We start from the raw sequence: 13,311 nt of genomic DNA, 5'->3' as shown, positions 1-13,311 counted from the left end.
CTGTCAAAGAAAACAGGTTTGTCCTTTCAAAAAGGCAGAGAGGGGAAACTGCAAGCGTTTGACTTATGCCCATGCTGTGAAGGAGGCTGTTCTCTCTCTCCGAAGCAAACATCAAATGTTTTGAAAGTTCAAGGATCCACTCCTAAGATCCTAGCAGCCGGTAAAGTTTGTTAGCGTAACAGAGAAATCAGCAGCAACTACAAAAAATAAATAAGCAGAGGCTGAGGACAGGAGGCTAAAAACTACTACTATTTCTCAATTTCCTGTAGCTAGACCCAAATAGCTGAACCTTTTAAACTTGTCTTTCCTTCTTTGCCCTCCCTCTAGATTGTATGGAAGGGGAGTGGGATGCATGAAAAATGTAAAACTTATAAAGGGACAGCTGAAATCAGTTTTCTGCACTACCCTTTGATTAGCTGTTCCCCAGCTCTGAAAGCCTGAAGCTATAAAGAACTAAAAACCAGCCATAAACAATGGACGCTTTGAATTAGCTTCTCTTTATGTGTCATGCAAAAAGAAATGTGTCACATGTCAGCAGTAACTAGCCACATAGGGGGTCAGCTGGAATTTGTAATTCTCTCCTAGAAAGAAAACTAGTAACTAAAAACAGCTCCAAAACTGTTAGGAAATTACATCTTGAATTCCATATTAAAGTCAAGATATCTGCTAATTGAGCAAATAAAATATCTAAGCACATGAACGCCACGTGTCCCCGGAGGTTGGGTGGGGCACGGCAGGCTTCCACAGGTGGAGGCAGTGCTGGCAGTGGCAGGAGCATGGCAGAGGCAAGTGGGGAGCTTCCACAGGTAGCCACAGTGCTGTTGGTGGTGCGGGGGGGGGAGGAGTGGCAGGTGCCGACCAATGGTCAGCAACGACGCATAGACACTGCTGGCAGCATCAGCAGTGGCCAGCAGTGATCGTGGACCACCCGCAGATGCTGCCAGCAGTGTCAGCGGTGAGAGGGGTGGCGAGTGGCGGCAGTGCCTTTTCTCAGGGGGTGCACTGCCACGCTCAGGGGGTCGCCAATGTCTAAGCATGTTTGAACATATGGTGCATCATAGGAGAAGGGTGTAAGCTGGGGCTCCATCATGCCAGGAGAAAAGCACTGTGGCCTAATCCAACAGAATACAGCAACCTGACTGCTCAGTAGCCTGTAGGGTCAAATCTCACTTACTGAGACAATTCATTTTGATGAAAAGCAAATATTCCTAATGTAGTAATTTAGATCCCCCTGCTACCGATCCCATTCTGCAAAAGCACTACTGGAAGGGAATGATTCAATTTCTGCTCTACTCAGGAAATACAACAAAATCACTATATCCTTCTATATAGGGACAGGGCATCCATTTTGAATAAATTACCCATCTGATAAAATCCTGTCTTGCAATTAAAAATATTCTTGCTGACACAGTGTCCTATTGAAGATTCCAAACTTCACTGTGCAGGATCAAGACCTAAAATCTGACTTACTCTGGTAATCCCTAGCAACCATTTTAGGAAGGAAAAGAGGCAATGTTTGGAGATAAACAACTGAAAAATGGTAAGAGAAATGGTCATTTTGATTAAAGAGCATGAGTAGAAGTAAACATTTAACCAAAAATGGCAGTAGAATGGGCAGGGATTTAAACATTAGGCAGACCTTATGGAAAGCTTCAAAACATGCTAAAGAAATTCTGTTATAGACCCTATTTCTGGCACCAGTTACAAGATCAGAATTAGAAATAGAAATATACCCACCCTTCATTTTTTTCACATCTTGTAAGGCCACCATCCCCCTTGACCACAAGTTTTCAGTTTTGATTTCTGTTTTATTTTGTTTCAGTAACCCATAGTTCAGCAACCTATGGCCCACAGGCCAGATCCAGGCTGCAGAACATTTGGTCTGGTCTACAGACATGGGACTTCAGCAGCAATCACTTCCTCATGGCACAGCAGAGAAAAGCATCAGTGATGGCTGGGTCTTAGTGCCCTTCTACCTCTGCACCAAACTGGGGCAATCTGGCTCACAGCCTTGGAAGGCTGCTGACCACTGCAGTAACCACTAGGTATAACAAACAGTCAGGTTCTCCACAAACATTACTGAATACTGCAACATTCATACTATTTGCTTAAGTTGATAACCCCGGTAAAACTAAATAAACTTGTAAGTGTACTCGCAAGTCATGATTAAAAAAAAAATCAAGTGAAGATTTTTGTAATAAGAGGAAGAGCATTTTACAGGAGAAAGCTGCTGGCAGCTAAAGATTTCAGCATTGTCTAGGAGATATCAGCAGTGCTAACTCTTAGGAATTTCAGAGCAGCAGGGAAAACATCAACTCATGGGGCACAACTTACCTATATAAATCTCTTCCTACATCATCTTGGTTAACTGCATATCCTGTATCATCAGTAAAACTAATGCCAGTCCCAACCTAATAAAGACATAAAATGCATGAAATTGAAGAGGTAAATGTCTGCTTCTAGCTCTATAATGTACTTATCACATAGCAAAATAAGGTTCTGCCAAGCATGTGTTTTCTCTAAAACTAGTACAAGCCTTTAAACTGGAAAGAGTCAAAGGAATTTAAATAACAGTGAAATAATTTTGATCCTTTTTACAATAATACAGTTTTTAAAGCATATCTAGTAAAATCATTTGTGAATTTTAGACAATGAATTAAAGGATTATACTACATTCATCACAATACAGCATGAAGAAAATCTTTCAGAACCAAAGTGATGTGACTTACATTTGTCACATGTGGTCCTTTCTCCCTTTCACTACCCAGGAAAAAAACATGAGTTAAAATAAAGCTACTGTATTAGGCCACAGAAGTAAACAGTCAGAAAAAAAGCCAGATTTTTAGAACTATAGGCATGAATTTGTGAATGCAAAATGTATGTCTAATTAGTATCGGAAATTGGAATGAGGCATACATATGCAGTTTTATATGCACATGCAAATACACACTACATATGATTCAGAAACTCACTTATGTCTAAAGAACTGATTACCATAAAAGTGTTTTAAAAAAGATCCTGAAAGAAGCAGTGTTGTGTAAACATAGTTACTTAAACATACAAAGCAAGAAATCAATATTTATTTTTTGTACTTACTGGATTGTCAATATAAAGCATGGAAAACTTGGATGTCCAAGGAAACTTTCATTCAGACACTGTTAACAGATAAAGTATTGCAGTTAGCCATTACTGCTTTTTAAAATAATTTAATCAACAAGTTTTGCTATGAAAAAACCCCACTAGTAAAAGTTTCTATCGCTTATCTCCATCCTAAATCAAAAGTTAAATATGTTTCTATAACTCATTTGGACAATGTGTTGGAAGTAACATTAATACCATCAATCTGTTTACGAAAAGAAGTTAAAAAAGAAATGTGGCGGCTACCAAACCTTGCCAGTGGACACATCCATATGAGATATTTAATGCATAGGACTAAGTACAGACAAAAAGCCCGAGGCTGAATCGATTCAGTCTTTGCAAATTAATCTAAACTGCAGAGATTAAACTGAGAAACAACTGGACACACATTTACTTTTGATTCAGGAAATGCAACCACATGCCTACAGTGGCTCAGGCCAGAAGCTGGGGGACACTAGAGCACAGCTCTCTGGCATATAGCCAGTATGGGCTGTGTGTTCAATTCCTCTTCCTGCTGCCCCGGAGGTCTCTGGGATTTGTAGTCCAGAATCACAGAAGCAGGACTCTGCAGGGTCACTCATCACTTCCTCCTCCTGCTTCCAGGTACCTCTGGGATTTGTAGTCCACAGTCACAGCCAGCAGTAAGTTGCAATAAGTTTAGCAGCCAGGCAGCTCTGTACTTGGGGGAAGGTAGGTTTAACCCTCCTCCCTGACCCCAGCTAGGGTTTGCCTTCTCTGCTGGAGCAGACAGCCCAGCCCAGGGCTGGAAAGCATGCTGGCGGGCTGTGATTTAACTTGAAGCAGGAAGGGGTCTGTAACAGAGGTTTCATACACTTGTTTGACCTAAATTAGTTAAGTCTGATACTACATCCAATCAGTTTTATCTTCGGCCAGTTTCAGCCATTTTGAAACTGGTTTATGTGCACTGAACTTCTGTTCTGCTACAGGTTTAAGCCAGTTTCTGATTACTTAAGCGGCTTTATGCGCAATTTTTGTCCCAAGCCCAGAAGACTAATTCTACTGCAGATTAGGACAGCTGGTGAAAACCGTGCTAATGCACAGTAGATTTAATTTAATGTGCATTAATGTCACTTAAAAAGCATTAATTTGCGCTAATGCACAATAGCACTGATTACATTGCAATAATGTGCTTTATTTATGGTGCATTAATGTGCTTTATTTATGGTGCATTAATGAATATGTAGATGTAGAAACTTCCTCCAGTCTGGCCACAATTATAAACCCTTTGAAAAATCAGAAGTTTGCATATGGACAGCAGAAACTTTATACAATACAGCAAATAAATCTCTCTGGAGTTTCTATTCTTGCTAAGAATGCTCTAACTTTTCTTAGCACCTAATGCTGACCAGACTGCATGTGAACCATGCTATACACCAAATTACACGTGTGACACTGAAAGTGCAGAAGAGAGAGAAACAATTCCATGACCAGCAGTATGCAATAAAGAGCATTGTTACAGAAAAATTAACTCTTTCAGAATTCACAAATACAAGCAATGTTTACAGCTGAAATTCTGGTCAACAACATATGGTCCGTGTTCAACAAAAATTCCAAACATGGATGTACCTCCTGGTCCTCCTTGGAGCCAAAGTAATACAGGAACATTCTCTGGCTGTATCTATATGGAAAGATAATGGCACACACTGTTATACTATGTGAACAGAAGTGGTGTTCATTACTACCTCAATTGATCTGAATAGGTTACATGTCTTCTGAATGTTTCTGATAATTCACTCGTGGTATGTCTAATTCACTTATACTGTGATGCTTATCCAAAAAAACTGTTGTCCCTAAAACAGGCCAGATAACTTCTATCTACACGGAATTCAGAATAGGAGAATGGCAAAGGAAGACTATGGAATAAGGATTCCCATTCCAGGTGCAAAGAATAATTGTGATTTATGTTGGTGGCAACTCCTATATAACTGACTCCAGAAAAGTTCAGGGAAAGAACTGAGAAGCATTATGTTTACTTATGATTCACATAAGACCCCCCCTCCTAATGACTTCAGTCATAGATCAGGTCCCATTCTACCAGATACTATATTGAACACAGAAAACAGACCGTGCCATAAACAGCCTAAAACCTCAGTATGAGATGAGACACTACAGGTGGATACAGACTGACATGGGAAGTACATTGAGAAAATGCTGCAATAACTGAAAAGAATGGAGGAGGGAAAGTGAAATTTCCTGGCTGTTTCTAGCCAATTCCATTTGATGTAATAGTTACTATTTCATATAATAGTTGCCATTTTATTTATGGAAGCACGTGGTTCTAAGAACCACAGGTAAATTTTTAAGTTATTTTCATTAATATTTATAAAAAAAAATCCTTTATGAAAAGGAAAAAATAAATCTTGCAAAATAAAAAGTACTTCACAGAGTCATATGCTCTTCCTCCCTTTGCTTCTTAATAGATTACTGGTCTTTCAATAAAGTGCCTTCTACCCTAGAAAAATTATTTAAGGGCAACTATGCATGTATAGGTATACATTCAAGGGTTCATGTTCTGTCTACTGAGTTCTTTTGGTGCCACCTGCAGGCCAATTTGCATAGCAATTTAATTTTTTTTTTTAAAGCAGTTAAAACCAAGAAAGTAAAGAAAAATATATCTTACTGTATTTTACTTTTGGTGTCTAATAAAAAAAATATTTTTTGAAAATACGTAATAAGAGCTGTTAATTAGGTATTTCACAACAAAATTTGACTACCATCAACTTTAAATAGTGACACTGTGTTAGGACAGTAGCATAACTGAAGGGGGTGGCCAGGGCAGGAGCCCCATGAACCACCTTAGAGGCAAGAGAGGGTTAAAAAATAGCCAGCAACCCTAGTTGGCAGCTGGCTATGCTCACACTGCCATCAGCATAACAGCCAGCACTGCCCTGTTCACCACCATTGCCCAGAGCAAAAGCTCTTTCTGGTTAGCTGGTTTCTTCTGCAGGCCATTTTATATAAGTAATCCTGGCCAATAAATACTGCTAAATAAATAATCCTATGAGTTCCCAAAATATTTTATGGGAAGACGTGGTCTATATCAGTAGTCACCAACCAGTTGATTGCAATTAACTGGTTGATTGCAGAGCCTCTCATGGGCGATCTCAGTCTGGGGGGGCTGAGCACACACACATGTGTGCGCACACTCAGCCCCTGAGACAGAGATACAGAGTGGCAGCTGCTTCAGAAGTGGCGCAATGCCATGTGCATCCCACCACTGGGGTGAGCCGTGTCCTCTGCCACTGGGGCCACGCCTGGTGAGTGGGATGATCCTCCTCCATGCCCTGCCATGCCGTCTGTTGCCGGATGAGTGGGGCCTTGGCCAGGCTGGGTGGTGTGAGGATCGGAGCCTGGGAGGCTGGATGAGCCACCCAGGCTCCGGTCCTTCCACCACCTAGCCCAGCTGGGGCCCCACTTACACCTGCCCCTGCCTCTGCCTCTCACCATGGGGGCCTCGATTTGCCCCCCCCCACCTCTTCCCTTCCCCACAGACTAACACACTGTGTGTTAAACTGGCCCTGCCTGCTAGCAATGCTTTCTTGGAGGAGAGGAAATAATCGTTATATAAAACTCTTGCAATGTCTATACCATTAAGAATCGTAGCCTATTTTAAATGGTTTTCCTCAAGAAAATATATAAACAAGAGACCATATAGCCAACCATTTCAAAACAGTCTGGATTAAAACGATCAAAACTGTTCTGGATTATTTTGTGGTAACCTAACTATACAGCACACCAAGGACAGATAGAGCCAAACAGCAAAGTAATACATAAAGCCAAACATGAGTCAGCCTTGACAAGTTTATAGTATATAAATGAGAGTAAGTAGCTACCCCAGTTCCAATAGCCTCATAATTAGATTAGTAAATAGTTCATAGATTCATAGATGCTAGGGTTGGAAGGGACCTCAATAGATCATCGAGTCCGACCCCCTGCATAGGCAGGAAAGAGTGCTGGGTTCAGATGACCCCAGCTAGATGCTTATCTAACCTCCTCTTGAAGACCCCCAGGGTAGGGGAGAGCACCACCTCCCTTGGGAGCCCGTTCCAGACCATGGCCACTCGAACTGTGAAGAAGTTCTTCCTAATGTCTAGTCTAAATCTGCTCTCTGCTAGCTTGTGGCCATTATTTCTTGTAACCCCTGGGGGCGCCTTGGTGAATAAAACCTCACCAATTCCCTTCTGTGCCCCTGTGATGAACTTATAGGCAGCCACAAGGTCGCCTCTCAACCTTCTCTTGCAGAGGCTGAAGAGGTCCAGGTGCCCTAGTCTCTCCTCATAGGGTTTGGCCTGCAAGCCCTTAACCATACGAGTGGCCCTTCTCTGGACCCTCTCCAGGTTATCCGCATCCCTCTTGAAGTGTGGCACCCAAAACTGCACGCAGTATTCCAACTGCGGTCTGACCAGCGCCCGATAGAGGGGAAGTATCACCTCCTTGGATCTATTCGTCATGCATCTGCTGATGCACGACAAAATGCCATTAGCTTTTCTGATGACTTCGTCACACTGCCAACTCATGTTCATCTTGGAGTCCTTTCTGCTTCTGTTCCACCAAGCAGGTCATTCCCTAGGCTGTAGGTGTGCTGGACATTTTTCCTCCCTAGGTGCAACACTTTGCATTTCTCCTTGTTGAATTGCATTCTGTTGTTTTCTGCCCGTATGTCCAACCTGTCCAGGTCTGCTTGTAGTTGTTCCCTGCCCCCCGGCATGTCCACTTCTCCCCATAGCTTTGTGTCATCCGCAAACTTGGACAGAGTACACTTCACTCCCTCGTCCAAGTCGCTGATGAAGATATTGAAGAGTATCGGTCCAAGGACTGAGCCCTGCGGGACCCCACTGCCCACACCCTTCCAGGTCGATACCAACCCATCCACCACGACTCTCTGGGTGCGACCCTCTAGCCAATTCACCACCCACCGGACTGTGTAGTCATCCAAGTCACAGCCTCTTAACTTGTTTACCAGTATGGTGTGGGATACCATATTGAAGGCTGTCACAACCAAATTAAGTAGTACCCATGTCACAAACAAATAAAACCATTCAAAACAGTTTTTTTCTGCACTAGGTTAACTAAGGGTTAACAATAATGATAGTAACCGCTTTTTTTTGCTGTGCATGTCAAAAAGAAATTTATAACTGCGACACTAACATGAAATAAAACTTAGCCTTCTGTGCTATACATAAATCATTATAACTGGTCAGAAGAAACAGGGAGTAACCCTATGATAACACCCTAGCGAAGACCGCTAGATAATTGGCGATTCTAATTAAATTTATGACGTGACAAAAAGCAATTGGCTATTACACAAATAAAACCCGTCTTCACTTCCGTGAAGAACGGGAGACCTCTGCACACACACCTAAAAAAACCTCTGAACGTACGCGTGAGAATGACTGACAAATTGATCGCTTGTCAGTCTCCCCCGTCTCAACCTTATCAGACGTAAATCAACGACCTCCTGGCCCGACTTTTTTCTCTGTTTATCTGCCCAACCAAAGAACTCTTATGCAGACCGACCTATGACCTACGAACCTCAAGCTATAACTAACCAAATATCTCTGACCTCTGCTATTCATCACCTTGACGGCGTGAGTAAATAATCTTGCTTTACAACCGATAAGCGTCCGCCTAATTAATTCCACTCCAAGAGTCACAAATACCCGCCTGACGGCCTTCTAAGGTCCCGGACCCTTATCTGCCCGGGTGAGAGTCAGGGAGAGCTCCTGGCCGGCTGCCCTGAGTCCCGACATGGCGACACGAACAGGATCAAGGGGAAATGTGATAGAGTGGGAATTAATTAAGAACTGCCCCTGGTGTAGTGGGGGGTGCCGTATAAATAATGCGGATGAATTATGGGCCCACATCGCTTATCACCAAGCGAGCGGAGCGGAGTCAGGGTGCGTCAGCGGCTACTTCTCGCTGAGAGGAGAGGAGAGAGTTGAAAAGGAGTGGGGAACCTCTGAGTGGGACAAAAAAAAGATGATTAATGTAATATCACTCCTACTGCGTAAAAATACAAACTTAAAAACTCAGCTAGCTACAGTCAGCAAAGCTGCTGCAGAGATGGCAGCGTGCCAAAACTCTCTGTTGCCACCAAAAAATGGCACCGAGAAAAATATGACCTGTCCAGAGGACCTAAAAAAGAAGGGCGGAGCCACAAAAGAACAGGTGGAACTCCACCCAACAAGCCCGCCCCATGAGATGACGTCACTCCCAACGGCCCCACCTCCGTACCACAGGGAGGGGGCAACGAGCGAGACTCCGATCCTCCCACCAGACACAATAACAACTACAGCTGCCGCTCATCCTATAACAATAACCAAGCAAATAACCAACCCAGAGGGTACAACCACCACCACCACCCTTGACGTCATCAAAACATTCATGGAGATTTATAAAAAAGAGGACATCATCACCCTTCGCCTTCTCCTGAACCTGCTCATTACTCAGCCAGCAAAAAATCTTTTAAGTCAACTTCCACGGCTACAAGCTCTCATAAAATCAACAACTACAAACTCAGCCGTCGCCCTAAACTATCTTACTACATATCCAGTCGAATACCAAGGACCAAGACATTCCCAATTCAACTCACGAAAAAAATCAAGACTGCCGCCCCAGAGGACACTGAAAAAAAGAGCCATGTTTGGGTTCCTCCTAAACCACTTCACGCTTACCAAACAACGGCTACACGTCCTAAGAGATGCAAGACAACAACAACTGACACATATACTAGGCTACCAACCTCGACCGATCCCGCCAACTGGTCCGGGCCGCGGAGACACCCATGCCTAACAGCGCACTCCAAATAACACCGCAGCCTGTCCCAACAAACAACTACTCGAAGGGGGCATCTATAAACTATTCCAACCACTATGACATTATGCTCATAGATATACAAAAGACAATTTTATTGTTTTTTAGTTTTCTTTGTTTGTTTGTCTGTTCGTTTGTTTTGTCCCCTTACAGGCCCAGCAGTGACGAAGAGGCAATCTGTGACTGCCCGATCACAAAAATCACCGAACACCAACCTACAACACACCTGAGTCAACGACACAATGACTGCCTACTCATATGTCGCAAACAGGGTCGTCGCTCTATTCCTGCTGTTACCAACAGGTTCCTCGGCGAACGGAGCTGACTTCGAAACCTCCAACTTGATCATAAACCTTCTGTCATTTTAGGCCAAAAACATAACTAACGACTCATTTTATGGTTTTTCTTTTTCCTATTAATGATCTTATACATACTTGTTTTATTTTGTTTTAAAGCCTGTTCAAGACTTTACACAGTAAAGCCAAGTCATAATGTTTTAAATAAAAAGCTCTAAATTGTTAAAAAAAAACAACATTGATAATCTAAAGGTTTGGGGAATGTCACAAAAAGGTCGGATATAAACAAAAACATTAATTGCGAGAACATAAAAAAAATGATGAGGGAGATGATGATAAAAAAAGACAAATAGTCAAGGTTCTAAAAAAACCTATACATTAAAAAAAAAAAAACGATTTAAAAAAAAAGATGACAATAAAAAAAATAAAAAAGGCCGCTAATGACGATACAAAAAATCGGTGTTTTCAAAACTACGATTTAACTCAAATATAATAAGCCACAATTATAAAAACCCTCCATATAGAAAACATTAATCTAATACCTCACTCTCAATTACCTTAAAAAATCGAATTAAAAAAGATTACATACAATCAAAAATAACAGTTTACTGCGTTTAAGTTAATTCAAGTGTCGGCGTCTTTAATTATCTTGTGTTTACCATAGATCATAATAGCCATTGTTATATTTGTGTGTTTTAGTTGTTAGATTTTACAATATCTCAAAACAAAGTTAACCACGCTTTTTGCTTTTATATACACCCGCTTGCCAAACACTAACAATGATAAACAAAATGGTCTATATATAAACATGATATAACTTGCTGTGCCATGGGCAAGGGGACATGTCACAACCAAATTAAGTAGTGCCCATGTCACAAACAAATAAAACCATTCAAAACAGTTTTTTTCTGCACTAAGTTAACTAAGGGTTAACAATAATGATAATAACCGCTTTTTTTTTGCTGCGCATGTCAAAAAAAAATTTATAACTGCGACACTAACATAAAATAAAACTTAGCCTTCTGTGCTATACATAAATCATTATAACTGGTCAAAAAAAACAGAAAATAACCCTATGATAACACCCTAGCGAGGACCGCTAGATAATTGGCGATTCTAATTAAATTTATGACGTGACAAAAAGCAATTGGCTATTACACAAATAAAACCCGTCTTCACTTCCGTGAAGAACGGGAGACCTCCGCACACACACCTAAAAAAACCCCTGAACGTATGCGTAAAAATAACTGACAAATTAATCTCTTGTCAATCTCCCCCGTCTCAACCTTATAAGACATAAATCAACGACCTACCGGCCCGACTTTTTTCTCCGTTTATCTGCCCGACCAAAGAACTCTTATACAGACCGACCTATGACCTACGAACCTCAAGCTATAACTAACCAAATATCTCTGACCTCGCTATTCACCACCTTGACGGCATGAGTAAATAATCTTGCTTTACAACCGATAAGCATCCGCCTAATTAATTCCACTCCAAGCGTCACAAATACCCGCCTGATGGCTTTCTAAGGCCCCAGACCCTTATCTGCCCGGGTGAGAGTCAGAGAGAGCTGCTGGCCAGCTGCCCTGAGTCCCGACAAAGGCCTTCCTGAAGTCTAAGTATACGACATCAACCCCTACTCCTGTGTCCAGGCGTTTTGTAACCTGGTCATAAAAAGAGACTAGATTAGTCAGGCATGATCTACCTGCTACGAACCTGTGCTGGTTTCCCCTCGGCATAATTTGTCCTGCCGGGCTCTCGCAAATGTGAGCCTTGATAATTTTTTCAAAGACTTTGCCAAGGATGGAGGTGAGACTGACTAGCCTATAGTTGCCTGGGTCCTCCTTCCTCCCCTTCTTGAAAATGGGGACCACATTGGCCCTTTTCCAGTCCTCCGGGACCTGGCCCGTGCGCCATGAGCGTTCAAATATTACCGCCAGTGGCTGTGCAATGACGGTATTAAATGTAAAAACATCAAGTGTTTGCAGACATGTTAACCTTTTGTCAATAGTTGTTCAGGTCTGGATAAGCAAGTCTCCTAATATTAATCCAATTCACTACTTAATATCATTCCATTAACTATATTGCAAAGGCTTTTGCTCTGGGAAACTGAGCAAATCTAAACCTGGTAACATGACTTGGTATTTCCACATGAAGACATAATCCTGAATTAAACTAGTACAGCACAATAATAGCCTTTCAGACATGAATGACTGGTGCCTCCCGAGACTGCGGGGACACCATTTGTAGGCAGCAGCATTGGTGGCAAGTGGGACAGCCCGCAGACAGCGGTGGCAGTGTTGGGGGTGGCGAGCAGGGACTGCCCACAGATACCGGTGATAACGGTGAGGCAGCGGGGTGGGGGGCGAGTGGCAATCACCCACAGAAACTGGCAGCAGCCAATTTCATGGGCACACACCTCCCTGTTCTCCTCCTACATGTTGCCAATGCTTTTAGACAAAAAGAAAAAGAGTCCTAAAGATGGCTAAAGTTGGGGGGGGGGGGCTGTTTGTTTTGGGGGGGTTGGTTTTGGGGTTTTTGTTTGTTTTTGAGGTTTTTCCATTTTGTTTTGTTGGGGGGGTTTTACACACTTTGGACTCCACACATTTTACATCCTCACAAGAGACTTGTCTTGCTAACAGTCTGAAAAATGCCAGTGGTTAAACAACATACAGTAGAGTGCCAATTATCCAAACTATCCGATAGTTATATGAACACAGAATGTGCTGCCAAACTGTGTGGTACAAGAGTACAAGATGACTAAAACAAAGAGCAGTGCTTTAACAATTGAAGAACAACTTGAAATGATCAACAAACTGAAAAAGTGTGTATATGTATATTAATACCTATCTAATAAAATGTTTCAGTAACTAAAGCGTTTGCTTTTATAAACAGATTTTGGTCTCAATTAGTTTAGATAATTGGCTCTTCACTGTACTTCCATCCTCAGGGATATAGGGTGAAGCTGCAATCTCAAAACATTAAATGAATGATTCTGTACCCTAATACACACTTGGAGCAGAACAAAGCAAGGTGTGAA

General features: G+C 42.1%; 1 protein-coding gene across 1 annotated transcript in view; it reads right to left on the bottom strand.

The window, feature by feature from the left end:
- The window catches only part of CPVL (carboxypeptidase vitellogenic like), a 114,361-nt gene that overhangs the window by 98,018 nt on the left and 3,032 nt on the right, over positions 1-13,311 (bottom strand). Inside the window, 3 exon segments of the mRNA XM_059729359.1 lie at positions 2,335-2,411; positions 3,097-3,155; positions 4,663-4,777. Coding sequence (XP_059585342.1) covers positions 2,335-2,411; positions 3,097-3,155; positions 4,663-4,777 — 251 coding nt within the window.

The sequence above is a fragment of the Alligator mississippiensis genome, chromosome 5 (assembly GCF_030867095.1).
Source record: "Alligator mississippiensis isolate rAllMis1 chromosome 5, rAllMis1, whole genome shotgun sequence".
In the NCBI taxonomy this organism is placed as follows: Eukaryota; Metazoa; Chordata; order Crocodylia; family Alligatoridae; genus Alligator; species Alligator mississippiensis.
Note: the sequence above shows the minus strand (reverse complement) of the source record. Positions and strands in the feature narration are given on the sequence as shown.